This window comes from Anomalospiza imberbis, chromosome 6, assembly GCF_031753505.1.
Source record: "Anomalospiza imberbis isolate Cuckoo-Finch-1a 21T00152 chromosome 6, ASM3175350v1, whole genome shotgun sequence".
Classification (NCBI taxonomy): Eukaryota; Metazoa; Chordata; class Aves; order Passeriformes; family Viduidae; genus Anomalospiza; species Anomalospiza imberbis.
Genome location: NC_089686.1, coordinates 4,617,233 through 4,633,735, shown reverse-complemented (window position 1 = coordinate 4,633,735; position 16,503 = coordinate 4,617,233). Strand labels below are relative to the sequence as shown.

The 16,503-nt window shown below is 47.5% G+C and overlaps 1 protein-coding gene across 2 annotated transcripts in view; it reads left to right on the top strand.

The window, feature by feature from the left end:
- Positions 1-600: 600 nt before the first annotated feature.
- The window catches only part of SLC35F4 (solute carrier family 35 member F4), a 116,405-nt gene continuing 100,502 nt past the window's right edge, over positions 601-16,503 (top strand). Inside the window, exon 1 of one of the 2 annotated variants that reach the window (XM_068192093.1) lies at positions 601-939. In XM_068192093.1, coding sequence (XP_068048194.1) covers positions 837-939 — 103 coding nt within the window. In that variant the 5' untranslated portion in view covers positions 601-836. The remainder of the gene's footprint in view (positions 940-16,503) is intronic. The other variant, XM_068192095.1, reaches the window with a different exon arrangement.

Sequence of the window (16,503 nt, the reverse complement as noted above, 5' to 3'; positions counted from 1 at the left end):
GCTAGATGGGATAGTGGGAAGAAATTCCTCCCTGTGAGGGTAGAGAGGCCCTGGCACAGGTTGCCCAGAGAAGGTGTGGCTGCTCCTGTATCCCTGGAAGTGTTCCAGGCCAGGTGGGTTAGGTCTTGGAGCAACCTGGGATAGTGGAAGGTGTCCCTGCCATGGCAGGGGTGGAACAGGATGAGCTTTGAGGTCCTTCCCAACCCAAACCATCCAATGACATGCACAGCATGGAGTGGTGAAACCTTGTCCCCTCAGGGTCCGAGCGAAAGGGCTCTCTCCTCCCTCTGACACCTGTGTGCAGCCCCTGGGGAGGGTGTCACATCTGCGGGCCTGATCCTGCCGGAGCGCTTCGGGACACCCTCCTGTCCCCCCGCGAGCCGCAGCTCCCGGAGCGCGGGGCAGCGCTGCCCGTGCCGGGGCTTTGGGGAATGACGGGGTGACAGCGGCGGTCACACAGCCACAGCGACCGAACCGGGGGACAAGAGACCCCTGAGCGTGCCGGGGGCACGATCCGACCCTCCGCGCCGCACCCCGCCCCACCTGAGGCCCGGCGGAGCCGCTCGCCGCCTTCCCGGCCCTCAGCGGAGGGCGGGGGCCGCGCTGCGGAGCCCGTCCTGCACCAGGCGGCGGAGGCAGAGCGAGCGCCCCGCCGGCACCGCGAGCTGCGGCGGCCGCGCTCCTCCTCCCCCTCCTCCCCCTCCTCCTCCTCCTCCTCTTCCTCCTCCTGCTCTCCTCCTCTCCTTCCTCCCCCTCCTCCTGCTCCTGCTGCTGCTCCTGCCCTCCCGGCTGCGCTCGCCGTCCCGCCCGGCCGCCCCGCGCGGCTCCTTCCCTCTATGGATGGGAAGGCAGCACCCAACGGCGTGGCCACCATCGAGGACAGGATCCTGCGCATCACCGGCTACTATGGATATTACCCGGGATACTCCAGCCAGAAAAGTAAGGCTCCCTCCAGCCTCTCCCGGCCCTTCAGGGAGGGGTGTGTGCGTCGGCAGAGCCCTGAGGGTGCCCGTGCCCCCGCCAAGTGCTGCCCCATCCCTCGGGGTGAGTGCGGGGGCTCAGGGCGCGGGGTGCCCGCTGTGCCCCGAGGGGACGCGGCGGCTCTGCGGCTGGAGACGGGGGCGGCGGCGCTTGGCCGCGGAACTTCGCGGCTCCCAGCCTCTCAGGGCTGGCGTTTTAGGGTTTATTTTTCATTTCCACCCCTCCCATCCCCAACCCCGCCGGGGTGGGGGGGGTTCGCTCTCCGCCTGCCCCGCGCCCGCCGCACCGGGAAAGTTTCGGTCCCGGTGGGTCCCCCCGGGCGGGCGCTTCAGCTTCTGAATTATTCATCTTCCTCCCGAAACTAGTGGGATTTTTCCAGAAAAGTGGGGGGTTACCGACCATGGGGTGTTCCTTCGTGCCGCTTTAATGCCAGAGACTTGTGGTTTAGGGGCTTGGTGTTGGTTCGGGGTCTTTCCTTTCTCTGGAGTGCGTTCTATTTATTTATTTCCCTTCAGCGAAGAAGCAGAAAATAAAGCAGGTGGTCCTTGTGGTCCCTAGTTTTCTTGCTTTTGAAGTTTTTAATTAGGAGCAGTAGGTTTCTAGCAGCTGGGAGAGCCTTAGTGGGTTTCTCTGGAATTCTGGCAGTCCCAGCACTCTGTTTGATGGGGAAAGTTCGGCTAATGAAAGAAATGATTCATTTTTACCACCAAGGAAGCGTGTGCAATCAGGTTTTATTGTATTGGTAGTTGCTTTGCAGTTGGCAAAATTATGACATGCCATAGCTTAATGAGCAGAAGAGGAATTGAGGCAAAGTGAGGGGCAAAATAAAGGAAAGGCAAGGAACCCACTTGGGTGAGGTGAGCACCAAGGAGCAGACTTTCTTCTGCATATTCCCCTTAGAATATTCTGCTTTCCAGAGCAGCCAGTGCAGTATTCTCCAGCTCCAATGCAATAATAAGCCAAAACACTATTAATAAACTTCTAATGTCAGAAAAACACATCTGTGGGCTTTTTATGGTGGAGGAAAGCCATGCATTGGAGCCACTTAATAAATAAAAATTCCGCTGTGCAATAGTCAGCTGAAAAATCCAAGTCAAGCCCAGTGGTTTTATCTATCTGTCATTTGTGGCATGCTAACAGCATGACAGGTGTTAAGGGCGTTTATTTGGTGAGGTCACTTGTTTTATCTGCAGTCAGAGGAGTGGGGAAGAAGCTCTGGACAATCTGGAGGTGTGGCTAAATGTCAGTCCAGGAACTAGTTAAGTCTCAGCCAGGTGGGACCTGTGTACCAAATTCTGTAGTGGCTCCAGAGTATCTCTACAGTGTGATTTACCAGAGAAGGGTGAGCATTCTGGCTTAATAGTTGGTTGCAAGTTTGCTTGGGTGGCAGAATGCAATTTTTCAGTCTGCAGCAACACTCCCACTCTGTATCAAGTTATAGATCTGAATCCAGTGTTGTCAATCCAAGTGCTCTGTGTGGTGCAGTGGGAATGGCAGGAGAGTGCTGCCTGGACAGAGAAGAGCTCTCTTAGACCAGGTTCTGCAGATGCTACAAACTGCATCTGCTTAAAAACCAGAAAAACCATGCCAGGAGAGGCCAAGGCTTTCGGAAGTGCTGACTCTTGGGATTTTACTGCAGGTCTCCTGGCCTTTTGTGCCTTTCTGGCTGGGTGCTGAGGCAAAACAAAATGATCAGTAGCTCATGTTTTTCTGTTTGAAGAAAATAAGCAAAATTTGTGGTTGTCATGTTTAAAGAGGAAAACTGCAAGTGTGTAAAATCAGAAGTATTCCAATACTTCAGTGCCTCTGGGTGAATGAAATACATGAACCCCTTCTAGGTTGTGAATGCTTTTTAAAGCAATCTTCTAAGTTTGGAACCATCATCATAATTTTTGGAGTGCTTGCAGTTGGCAGATGACTGCTTTATCCTCATGGCTGTGTGGTTTGGGTTTATGAATGCTTCTGCAAAGATGTTCTGGCCTTACCCAAGGTAAAACCAGGCATCCTTCAGGCACCATGAACACACATCCCCCTGGCACTCAGCAAGAGTTACTCTTGGAGGTCCTGGCTTGGAGTTCTTACTCTGTTCCTGTGTCTTGGCCTTACTGCCTTTGAGAGGTGCTGCTTCAAAGTTCTGTCGACTGACAGCTCTTGTCATGGCTAATTGTTCACACAGATGCAGCACTGTAAACATGCAATGTGGGGAGTTTGTAGCCCTAATTATTAATGGATTTAATATGTCAATTTATTTTGGTGAGGGCATGATTTTTGCCACCACTATCCAAACTCACTTTTAGTTTAGGTGGACAATGCTGGTGGCACTCAGCATGCTCAGAATTGCAGGCAGGTTGTGTCCATACCCTCCCCAGTGCCAGAGGGACCCTTTTCCTGTCACTGCACGTGCAGTCACCTGCTTGTGCTGTCACCTTGCTCCTGCCTGGCTCTGGAGCTTGCCTGAGGATGAGCTGTTGTCCCCAGGGTGGCTTTGTGCTCTCTGCTTCTGAGCAGAGAGCTGGCCAGGCACCAGATGAGGGGACATGATTTGGGTGGTGACAGCTTGCTGATGGTCACCACCTTCCTTGAGGCTCCTCTTTGTCCCCAGGCTGCAGTGCCCAGCAAGGGACAGAAAGATGCATTGAGGAAAGTTGAAGGCAGCAGGGGGTGGCTGCTGTTCTGCTCACTCTTGGGTGGGTACCTGGAAGATGAGAAGGAAAGCCCGAGGCTTTGTGAAATGTGCTGGTGATTTGCATCCCTCCTTCAGTAGATTGGCTTTAATTCCATGGTCTAACAGGAGATCATGCCATGGTTTCTGTGGGGAAGGCTGAGGACTGCTCACAAATAGCCATGAAATCTAATGTTAAAGCAGTGTGGTGTTCAAGAGCTGTTATCACAAAGAACTGCAGTATTTTCTAGTGACTTGTGCCTCATCATCCATATTTGTGTGCATTAACCTACTTCAGATGTGGGGTGTGCATGTGATGTTTCTTTTGTTAATTTTAAGTCAGGCACTTTGATAATTTTATTTATCCAAAAAAAAGTTGCTAGAGAAGGAAAATACCTGTTTTATTTCTCTATAAATCATCTGAATGAGCAGGAAGAATGTATTTTGGTCTGGTATTTACATTTGTGACTATTGCAAAAATCTTACAGCCTGCCTAATAAGATACAATTTTTCCCCCTCTACTTTGTGCTGAGATGGAAAGGGCTCTTCCTGATCCCAGTCAACTTGTACCTTGGGATTCATGGCTTGATCCCTCACTTCTTGCATTTTAAATGTGCAGACCCTGTATGAGGTATCTGTTTTTTGTGGGAAGGGAGGGGGGCTGTGTCTCTCTCCCAGCCAATTTCTTTGGAATTCATAATTTCCAGGGCATGGTGCTGTTGTAAATCAGATGCTCCATCCTCTGACCGGGGGCTGCAGATTGTGCTCCCATGTAAGCTCCCCTTGTCTCCACATTTCCCTGTGTGCAATTTCATTTGTTCTGATGCAACTTTATCATCTACACAAACAGTGGGAGACTCTGTTCCCTCTCCTGACCTTTGCTGTGACTTCTCATTCTTCTCTGACTTTTCTGCTGGCAATACAATCACTTTTAGTGTCTCCAGGGTCAAGAGAACCCTTTGGTTTGTTTTTTCGTGCATTTTGATTTTTGGTTTTTTGTTTTTCTTCCCTTTCCCCCCCATTCTTTCCAACTGCCACCCCATCTGCCTTTCATCTCACTACTGAAATCTTTTTTACTTTCACACTGCAAAGTTCCTCTCCGTCAAGTCTGTCCTAACACCTCTTCTATGCCTTCCGCTGAATTAAAACTGCTCCAGTCAAAGTTTCTCATCTCTGATCTTCATCAGCTTCACCAAATCAAGTTTCTGCCTGTGTCGTCTTTCTGATGGAGCCCTTCCCACTATCCACAAAGCCTTATGTCCTGCAGGATGCTCTCAGCATCTCAGATCTGCATTTCTGTAGTGCTGATTTCTCAGGCCTGGATGAGGACAGCACATCTTGACTGAAAATGCAGTGGTTCCTCACATGGGCCATCACCACCTTCTTTTCATCCTGCTTGGAGAGCTTTTCTTAATGTTCACTTGTGGCTGGAGGGTTTGATTTCCACCCCTGCAGGTTATGAACACCCATCTCCTTCAAGCACTTGCCGGACGTTTAGATGAGTTCTTTTGGGCATTATCCCATGCTGATTCCATCTCCCCTTTTCCTCTCCTTCAGGCCTGACCTGAAGCCATGGAGTTGTGTAAGCTGCTGGAAGCAGAAGGTGCTGTCACGTGTCCGTGCAGCAGCAGGACTGTGACATTGGGCTCACAGTGGGACACTGGGTGACCATGCCTCTGGTGGTGTCTGCCAGGGAGCTGGAGAGCCCTTCCAGCAGCGTGTGACCTTAGCAGGGCTTGGGGAAATGCTGAACCTGTCCTTGCCATGAGCACAGTGGCTGTCAGGAGCGAGCTGTGTGCTTTCCTACTCCTCTGCAGAACAGCTCTAGCAGAGGTCTGTGGTTTAATTTGGCAAGTTCAGCCTCAAGTCAGCAATCTGAATTTAAGCACCTACTTAAGTCTGAACTTGCTCTAAGCCACCGGGCTTTGAGTAAGCGTTCAAAGTTAAGTCCGAGCTTAATTGCTTTGCCTTAATAAGGCTGGGATTAAGGCGTGCTGAGCCAGCATCAGTGGCTTGACAATTCAGCTCTTGCTTCCTTTGCAGAGGGAAAGGCTGTGGAGGGAAAAGCTACCCCTGAAACACTGGAGAGAATTTTCTCCTGGTTATCACAGCAGCTGTGCCAGCAGCTCTGCTGCAGTACAAATCACATGGCAAACCCAGATCATCTCAGTGCTTACTGAGCACCCTGCCCTCCTGGTGGCTTGTCACTTCCAGAGAGCGGAACAAAGTCTCCTTCTGTTCACTGGAGGCACCCAGCTGCTCCTCCAGCAGTTCCCAGAGCCCTGTCAGGCACCATGGGAGGCTGGGAAAGGGGCACTGGAGGAAAGCTGCTTTGAAATTTGTGCAGGATGAGGCTGGTTTTGTTGAGCTGTGTTCGAGGGGTCTGGGAGGGAGGAAGCAGTGTCTGAATCTCTCTGTGACTTGGAGCCTGGGGGCTGTGTTGGCTTGTACCACTTGTGGCAGCTGTCCCTGTGCCACCTGGTAGCATTTGGGCTGCAGGGACTCCAGATGCAAGGCTAGCCTGGAATGAGCTTTATTTCAAAACCTTCCCTTTCCCCACTGGACAGGGGTTTTCCACATGAGGGCTGTGCCCTGGGAGGGTGTGCAGCAGTGAGGGCTGGACTGCAAATTTCCAATTTAACAATGTCACCTCCCCAGCTCTGGAGCACAAATGGATGTCATGGCACAGGATGCAGTACTGTCATAGTTGCTTTTTCTCACAGACTTGTCTCTCTGTTTGGGTGGAAAAAAAAAAGGCTGTATATCAGCACTGGTAGCAGTAACTTATGAAGTAATTTCTTTCAGCAAAACAGATTTTATAAATACTCCATTGCTGACTAATACTGGCAAGAACAGGTTTGTTTTCTTTAGTGGAATAGGGCCAGGCTTTGTGTGGGCTTCTGTTTGTGCTGGAAGGGGATGGCCTGGCAGCCTTGCACTGGTAGCTGGAATATGGGATCTTCCCCTCACGTGGGAACATCAGTTGTTGTGGAAGTTGAAGGGTCTCATCAGCTGGGAGGAAACTGCTTCAGCCCTTGGCCTTCCCTCAGGGGCTGATTCATCCCCTTGGGGTCAAATCCCTGAGGAGCTCAGCTGTGAAACTGGGCATGGATATAGTTGTGGACATCTGTGGGCAGGAGGGATGAAGCCAAATTGGGAAGGATGCCGTGATGAGCAGAGCAGTGAAGAGCATATCCTTGAAAGAGGGGCTGATAGAGCTGGGCCTTCCTACGCCAGGGTGGGAGCAGGGCTGCTGCTCCAAGCACATCTTGGGAGGATGAACAAGGAAATGCAGGAAAGAAGAGTTATTTAAACTGAAATTGCATGTTGGCAAATGGGTAGGAACAGGCCATGAATAAATTAAGGCTGGAAATTAGCAGAAAGTTGAGAGTAATGGCCAAAAATCTTGCACGGTCTTATATATTTAAATAAGAATTATTTCCCAAGCTTTAAAGATGCCTCATAAAGACGCCTGCCAAGATTTTGGGAAAAATTGCCCCTATTTGGCAGGGAAAATTGAGACAGTAAGATGGGGGGAGTGATGCTAATTTGCCAGAGGTTGTTCAGAACAAGCCATAAGTTTGATGGAGCGATCTCTGCCTCCACTGGTGCCTGCACAGCAAGCCTGGTGCTGAAGGTGGAGGACCTGCTCTCTATAACTTGGTAGCTTTCTACACGTGCTCTCTGCCTGCTTTTGAGTTCTTCTGCCCTTCTGTGCTCATTGTGGGTCACCAGTGGTGATCTCAGGGTTCAGTGTTGGGCCCACTCCTGTTTAATAACTTTATTGATGATCTGGTTGAGGGGTCGAGTGTCCCTTCAGTAAGTTTGTGGATGACACCAAGTTGTGTGGGAGCGTGCATCTGCTGGAGGGCAGGAGGGCTCTGCAGGGGGATCTGGACAGGCTGGATCCATGGGCTGAGGACAACTGTGTGAGTTTCAGGAAGACCAGTTGCCAGGTTGTGCACTTTGGCCACAACAATCCCATGCAGAGTTACAGGCTGGGGCAGAGTGTTTGGAAAGCTGGAAAAGGAACTGGGGGTGCTGGTCAACAGTGGCTGGACATGAACCCAGGTGTGCCCAGCTGGACAAGAGGCCAATGGCACCTGGCCTGGGTCAGCAGCAGAGTGTCCAGCAGGAGCAGGGCAGTGACCATTCCCTGTGCTGGGCACTGCTGAGGCCACACCTTGAGTGCTGTGTCCAGTTCTGGGCCTCTCATGACAAGGAGGACATTGAGGGGCTGGAGCATGTCCTGGGAGAGGAACAGAGCTGGGGAAGGGTACAAAGATTAAGTCATACAAAGGGTGGCTGACAAAGCCTGGGGGACTTGGCCTGGATAGAAGGAGGTTCAGGGGGAATCTTGCCATTCTCAGAACTCCCTGACAGGGAGATGCAGCTGAGTGGGGGTCAGACTCTGCTCCCAGGGAACAGGATGAGAGAAAATGACCTGAAGCTGCGCCAAGGGAGGTTCAGGTGGGACATCAGGAGGAATTTCTTCATGGAAAGGGTTGTTAAGCAGTGGGATGGGCTGCCCATGGAGGTGGTGAAGAAGTGTTTCAAGGAATAGCTGGACATGGCACTCAGTGCTCTGGTCTGGTTGACAAGATGGTGATTAGTCACAGGCTGGACTTGATCTCAGATGTCTTCTCCAACCTCAGTGATTCTGTGATTGTCACAGAAAGTCTTCCTGACTGCCTGGCCCTCTGGGTGTTGCCTGGGATGCTGGTACAGTTCCCAGCCCCCTCCTGCCTCACCTGGTTCACCTGAGGTGGCGTTAACTTTGCTCAGCGTGACACCATCATGGCTGCATGGAGCTGCACTTCCTTTCCTTGCTTTGCCTAAAAGTGTGGCTGCAGCCCACAGCCCATGGGGAAAATGACCAGGACCTGCCATGAGCTCCTCTGTGCTCTTCTGGAGTGCACAGAAGGGATACTCCTCATTTTCATTGTCCTTCCAGCACTGTCTCCTTGACATTGTCTTCCCCATCTACTCAGGCAGGCAGCAGCAGGTTTGGTCCTGGTTGAACGTGGTAAAATGATATTGCCAAGTGGCAGATGGTTCTGGCAGACTTCTATCCCCCCAGTGCTTGCATTCCTGTTTTTTAATAGTGGTTCTAAAGGTTTGCAATTATTTCTTCTGCACATTTGGAAATTGATGGGCTTTTGCTCAACTGCCTTCATGGGAATTCACCCATGAAAGTGAACTTACTGTTTGTGGAAGGATTGGTGGCAGGAACTTTTTCACATAAACCTGCTGCTGAATGATCACAGCAATGAATAATGAAAATGCCTGCAAAAAAAGCCAGTGTCTCTTTGTGGCAAATGTGAGAATAGGGTGGGGGGAACAAAAAGCAAAGTGCTTAACTGAGTGGTTAAATTACTTACCAAGTGGACCAGCCCTACTTAGTGAGACTGAAAATTGTTTTTTCTTGTGGTGAGGTGAAGTGAGACTCCCTGGTGGGCAAAGGTTTGGGCTGGCCCTGTGCAGAGTCACTGCAGGGAGGTAGAAGCTGTAAGGTTATGCTGAGCTAATGCCCAGGGTATGGCTTTCACAGAGCTGTGAGAGCAGCCCGGGCACTTGCAGTGCCAGCAGTGAATTTATTCTAAGGCATGCAGGATGTGCTCAATTGACAGGATTTGGTGTGTCTGCCACACAAAGACATTCCTGTTAGTCCTTAAAAAACATATTGATTCTTCCTAGACCTCCCTTGCAAATACTTTTGGTCAAATGGACTTGCCCTTTCCTGCATTCAGCTGGGCTGGATCAGGGGTAGCAGAGTGAGAGAGTGAGAAAGGTGCCTCTGCTGTCCTTTTTGTGGAGGCAAGGAAGAAGATGATTTGCTCCTGTTCTGGGGCAAAGGAGGATGTTTTGGCTCCAGGGTGGAATATGATGTTTCCTGCTGTTTCTGGAAATCTGAAATCTGTTCCTTGTCTCAAAGCTGTCCAGTCTGTTTTGTCTGATACAAGAAGAGCTCCTATGCTGGTTTAAGTTTCCAACTACGTTTCGGGGGGAGAGGAAGGGAGAGGCAAGCACCAGCATGGCAGCTCATAAGTCAGTAAAACTCCACTAAAACAGGTCTCCCAGATCCACTTTCAGACCAGTTTTAGTCCTGGCACTGAACTCTCCATCCAGAGTGAGAAAGACATTTTAGCTTGGGGCCAACCCGGTGACTCTTCCAGTTTTATTCCTTTTTGCTGCTTACAGCACTGAACTGCTTCAGCAATTTCCTCCAGAAGCTATATCCAGTACAGCTCCCCCTCTTCGTGTGGAGGCTGAGTCTTCTGGGGCACTTGTAGGGCTAACACACCTCTATTATTAATGGGGTAGTTGGCAACTTAATGAAAAAATATACTTTCCTGCTGGGGACTGATTTTTCCTAGGATTCCTGGGAACACACCTCTGCAGACCCTTTTCAGTTAACGGGCATCATACACCTGAATGTTCTGAGGACAGCACTGGAATCATCTGTGCCTGTGTAAGATAAGCATGAAACAGGGCTGGAACACATGTTTTCTGTCAGGGCAGAGAAAATTAGTCCTCATGGTGTGATTTATATTCTGCATCTTGAAGTGAGATGGCAGAGTTGTTACAAAGCTGTGGACAAGTGCAGTCATTGCAACCCTTTTCTTTTACATATCTGAATGCTGGAACTTTAAAATCCTTTCTTAGATGAAGCTTGGCATGTGGAGTGTGCAGCCCTGGAATTGTGTGGGTGCAGATTGGGGTTTTTCTCTGCAGTGCCAGAAATAACCTGTTGTGTGATACGTTACAGGGGCTAGGATTTGTAGCAGCTTGTGTGCAAGTGGGATGCTTCAAAGCGCTTCACCAGAGGAAATTCTTCAGAGCTGACAGCATGGATAACAGGAAGATGAACTTTCTGTGGTGTTTCTGCACCATGGTTTGGACTTCTACCTGAGGAGGGTTGGTTCTATGTATGAGAAAGCTTTTGCTCAATGCTCAGTACTCAGTCACAAAGACCAGGTGGAAAGTGATTGAACTTAGCATTTACCAGTGACATATTTGATGAAGTTTACGAATTTTCTATCAATTTTTTCTTCATTCCGGGTGGGACAGAATGGGGGAAAAAAAAAGTGAGGAATTAGATAAAAAGAAAAGGAAGTATTTCAAGAACATTTCTGCTGAGGAAAAATAATTGAGGTCTGAAATGTAACTAAAGAAGTGCCACATTTCACATGCATTGGAAAACAAGCCTTGGAGGAAGGAACAAAAGGCATTTTTCAGCGGAAAGACTGAGCTGAGCTGTTGTTGGTGTGCCAAGCCATATGTGTCCTGTCAAGGTGATTCATCCATACAAGCCCTGCCTTCTGTCCCTCTTCTTGGGGGGCCCTGTGGCAGCCGGCACGGGTTTGTCTGTGCTTGTGCTCCACAAAGCAGGGAACACTGGGCTGATCTCAGTGTGCAGGGCAGTGCACAGCTGTCCTCTGACCTCCTCATGGAGCTGTGTGTCCAGAAATACAAATTCCTATGTCCATCTGCTCTGGGATGCAGCCCTGACTGGTTGTTCAAAGAGTCAGGAGTTGTCCTTCACCCATAAATGCTCTGCAGTAGGGGAAGGTGCTGAGGAGGCTGCTTAACTGGGTTTTCCAAGGCATCCTGTTTGTCTCAGTGCTGGAAAGGAGGTTAATTAGATCAAATTAGGGCAACTCTATTTCTAGCCGGGGTATGTGCAGTGTTTTGTGCACTTCTGCTTTGAAGTGAATTCAGAGCGACTGTTCTGAGCATCCTGGGGGAGACAGGCAACCCCGGCTGTGGCTTTAGAGAAGGCAGCCAGAAGAAAAGGTGTCTGCATTTGGGCAGAATCAAGAGAACTTCCTTAAACTTAGATATTCACACCGTGCACAGGTACAGCAGTGACTCCTCTGAGAGCCAAAGACTCTTGGGCAGACCTGGAAATACCACTGGAGAGTGAGTGTGAAGGTGCAGGGCTGTCTGATTCTGTGTGCCTGACTTTTAGAGGGACTGTCTCGAAAATCTGCATCTTAATTATCATTGGTATAAAATATTTATGCAGTTTAGTGAAGTTTTGTAGCACTTTGTGGAGATAAGAGATTCATTATAGTTTATTGCTTTAAGGAGGCAAAGAAAAGTGGGTGGTGCAGCTCCCAGATTTGCCCTGTGTAGGGGAATGGAGGGTAGAATAAACCCATCACTGTTGTTTTGCACATTATTAACAGATGTTGGCTTTGGGCTCTTATTTTAGCTGGAATCTCAGGTTTGCTGTAGGAACAGTAACTCAGTTGGCTGGGTTCGGATTTACTTTAGTTCCAAGGCTGCTCCCAAATGTGGGATGTTCACAGATGAGGGTGTTTTTTGGTTTAGTTGCAGACAAAACTTAAGCCCTTTTAAACAGGATTTTCTGTCTTTGGAGAACAACATCAAGGTTCTGATAATTTTCAATGTATTTTTTCTTCCTCTCCATGGTGAAGAAGTGTGATACCTGGAAAATGATCAACTTAGGGCAGGAGAATCCTCTGGTGCTTTAATGACTGTTGCCCTTCACGTCCTCCCTATGGATGATGGATGGTGTGGGGCTGCCTAAAGCAAGTAATCTCATTCTGTTCATGATCCCCAAGTTTTTCTGTTTCCCTACTTGGTACCGTGGACAGAAACTGTGGTTTAGACCAGCCTGAGTTGCTAAACATCCTCCTTGCACACAAAGACAAAATTCACAGGACTTTATTTGAGGGTTACAGCCATCTTCTGTCCCTTTCAGGTGTCTCTGAAAGCCAGCTGGAATTGCACAGTGCAGTTTGAACTGGCTGTGTAGACACTGGGTCTTCTGCTGTATTTATGCTTTCCCTGTGTATTTTGGTGACTTTAGCTACTCTCCATGGTCCTGATTTTCCTTTTCATCCTATTGGCCTCCCTTCTCTCTGTGTCGGTGTGTTAGACGGGCTGGTTGAAGGGATGATCTGAAAGGAAATGTATTTGGTGCCTTTGATGTGCAGAGCCTTTTTTTTTTATTTATTTATAGGTTATGAACAAAAATTATGTCTGTGTATTCCCAAATTGAAGAACACACAATTGCTGTTCCAGCCTTCCTCTGAGAACAGGCTTTGACATCATTCATACTCTATAATTAATGGTATTTTTCTAGCAGTCTGTTAAGATCTGCAGGAGAGTGAAAGGGCTGATTTAGAAAGGCAAGAATTGTCCTGTGCTTTCTGGTAGGTCTGTGACCGAGCAGGCTCCTGCTCTTTGGAGTGGTTACTGGGTCTCTTTTATCATGGAATAATTTCTCCTTCTCTTTGGAGTTGCTGCTGGGTCTCTCTTTTATCACAGAATCATTTTTTTAAGGATGATGTTGTTTTCTTTAATGTAAGCACTTGCTCCTTGTCAAACACATCCTCGTATGCCCCGTTAGGACTTTGCGCCTCGTTCCGGGGTGTTTTAAAAGCAGATTACAGAACGTCTTGTAACTCTCAGCTGTTGGTTTTTTTAACCTGGTTTCTTAAGGAAACAAGGCTTACGTGAACACCATCTCTCCCCCACTACTCCCTCCCTGTGTAACTTTTGAATCCGTTGGCCAAATCCAAGTAGAATTACCAGGAATTAGAGAACACAAAAGTTCTGAAGCCTTGATGGACCGTATAAAAACACAGCTAGAAATCGGGGGCTCTTGGTTCTCCCACAGTGGGAAAGCTGTAGGATTACCTCATTCCTGGAGATGAGATGTGCTGCATACAATTTTTGGGGATCTTATCAAAGACACATCTAGTTAACCTCCAGCTTCACACAGTGACCAACAGGAGATGTGTGGGGAAGAGAATAATGGAGGTTCCTGGCTGTTTCCATCCACCACTGATCTGTGCTTTGGGAAGTTCTTGGTGTTTGTCTATTTTAGTAGCTTTTGATGGCTGCTTCTTCCATGAGTCTGTAGGGATGTGACTTTGTCCATCTTGCTGTTGTAGGATTTCTTTTCTCTGTTGCTGCTGGCTCTTTCGGTGTGGCTCTTCTGCTGAGGAATGAGGGTGACTCCCATGAAATCTTGGAAGCAGGTCCTTCCCACCCCCTGATTTTGTGGAGAGAGGGGAGGAGAAAGAGAACAAAATGTTGGCCTATTAACTGTGAATAAACATCCTGTGGAGCTAACACATGGTTTATTTCATAATTCCTTCCAGCACTGAGATAAGACACTATCCTAAGAGGAGAGAAATTGGCTTTGGACTGTTTGGCTGCTTCCTCAGGCTGTAGTGGGATGCCAGGAGCCTCACAGGGTACGCCTGCCTTTGTTTGGGACTTCGAGGTGATGCAGTGAAAAAACATAAAATGATGCCACAGGACAGTTTCAGGTTTTGGTCTGAAATTCAATGAATAAAATACTACTTTGCAGAACCACAGCAATTGGTAAAGATCTGTAGAGCAATGCAGGCGATGGTTGTGAACACTTTGCAGTTTTAAAAAATGGAGAAAATGGAGTTGTTTTATTATGGCTACAGAAAATGTTATCAAATATTCATGATGATCATCTCCTCTTATTTGAAATAATAAATCCAAGGTCAGTTTTGTACTTGTAGAAAACTGGTGGCTGACTATTGGTCCCTTATTTCTTTGCTGGTGTAATGTAATGATAATATTTAATATTTTATCTACTTTGCAAGGATGTTGTTAGGCTCACAAGTATGTCATGGTACCCAGAGAAGGAAAAATAAACTTTTCCCTCTTTCTCCTGCAGGTTAGGGAGAGGCTTCTTCAGACATTTCAGAGATCAGGGAAAGAAAACATTGTGCTCAAGAAGGCTGATACAAGGCATAAAAGTTTTTCTGTTGATGAATATAATGTTCATTGTAACAATGAGGTTTAAAACAGGCAATAAAGAAATGCCACCAGTTCTGTTTATTTTAAAGGCTAAGTCCTTAAAAATTGTTTTTACCACTCACGCCATGCATCATGTTGCCAGTTGTGACATTTGTGACCTGTGTTGCAAATTAGAATTTGACATTGTGGTGACTGCACTGAGCAAGGAAATATGCCCTAGGGGCTTATAAATAGGATTTAAAGCACCCATCCCATGACTGCATTTTGTTATTCTGTTGTATGTGTTTTTGCTATTTATTTATTTTCCCCCAAATGAATGCAAGTTTCTAATATCACCATGTGGTGACAATGCAAAGCCTTTTTAGTCACTGCTGCTGCACAAAGTATTGTAAAGTCTGACATCCCTTTGAAGAGCTGTTCTTAGCCACTGCTGCTGTTTATTTTTGAGTTGTTCTCTGTGGAATATTTTTTATTTTGTCCTTGCATGCCCTGAATTTTTGAAACATTTTCAAATCAATTGAGGTCTTTCCCTCTCCTGTGTTTTCCCCGCTCTTATTAACTTTTACTGGACTGTGCCTTCAAAAATCTAGTTGAAAGTCTTTTTCTCTTGAACTCCAAGGAGTCTTTAGAGAAACATCTGCCAGAAGCACTGACCTACAAAATCTATTAGACTCTTCCCACTGGTGTGAATCTCATTTATGTAATGCTGCTGGATGGGACAGCTCTGCTCTGGAGATGAAATCCAAAATTCAGTTTTGCTTTCATAAGCATAAGTGCAAAGAAGTGGCTGATACTGAGATGATGTTGAAGTTCTGAAGGTTGGGTGTTAATTGTGATCATATGTAACTTATCATTTGCAATGTGGCAGAGAAGGGTGTCAAAAACAGGGGAATTAATTGTCCAAGAAAGAAATATTTCTTCCCTGTATTTCTGAGCAAAGCAATAATTTAATGTAAAATTAGTCTGGGTGATTAATCTTACTATAAACACAAAAATATAAACAGGTGCTGGGGAGCATATCACTAGATGACTTTATAGATTTTCATAAATTATTTGATGATCTTTTGAGTTTGATGGTTACAGATATAACTGGCAACTTACACTCTGTATATTCTTTATAAATGTGCTGATAATGGGAAGTACCAGGTAAAGTATGAGAAGTTTATTCCTTTGACCTCTGAAAGATCTTCAGGGGATGGAGATGTGAAGGCATCTGCTCCATCAGAACATAAAAGTGGAAGCAACAGAGGAAGTAAAATGTCATGTGCCTGGAGTGGATCAGAGGAAAAGGGCAACCGACCCATGAATTTGAGCTTGCACTTGCCTGGCGTGGACTTGTGAGATGAGCAGAGAAAGTTCTGAAATTTTCCTCTTCAATTTTGGGGATTTTGGCCATGGTGACCTTTCACTCAAACTTTATTCCCACTGGATGAGTGAAGTTGAAGCACAGCAGAGCCCATATTCTTCACTACATCAGGAGCAGTATGTGGAGTGGCTAATATTATATCCAGCAGCTTGGAGCTGCGTGAGCAAGGAGCTGCTCAGAGCTGGAATAATTTGGAATGCAGCCTTTGGTGCAAATCTGGACCAGGTTCGACCTTTGCCTCAAGGCTGGTGAGAGGATGCCTTAATCCTACTGCCCCAGCACCTGTTTTTAATGCTATGTGTGCCCCCATTTGATTTTGGAGGAAAGTTTTCTAATCGCCTGTGACTTCCTGGACAGTCATCATCTTTATCTTTTTGAAGAGATGTCGGAAAGCTGTGAATCCCTTCAGTGCCATCCGCCGGGGAGCCTTGGCATTTCTGAAGTGGGCTGGGGGATGTGCCCCAGACACATTAATAAAGATCCCCATCATGAAGTATCAGGAGGAGCTAACAGAATATTTATGCCTGCTTGTTCCCTGACCTTCCATAATTATTATGAATTATTCTATTACAGCAGAACATTTTAAAGTAATTGGGGAGATCAGATGCAAGTATGAAGCCACAAAGGCTGTCCCGAATCTTGGCAAAATCACGGACAGGCATCCAAAGTGTGAGTCAGTCTGCCCTGGTCTTCCTTCTCAAGTGGGATGTTACACAGG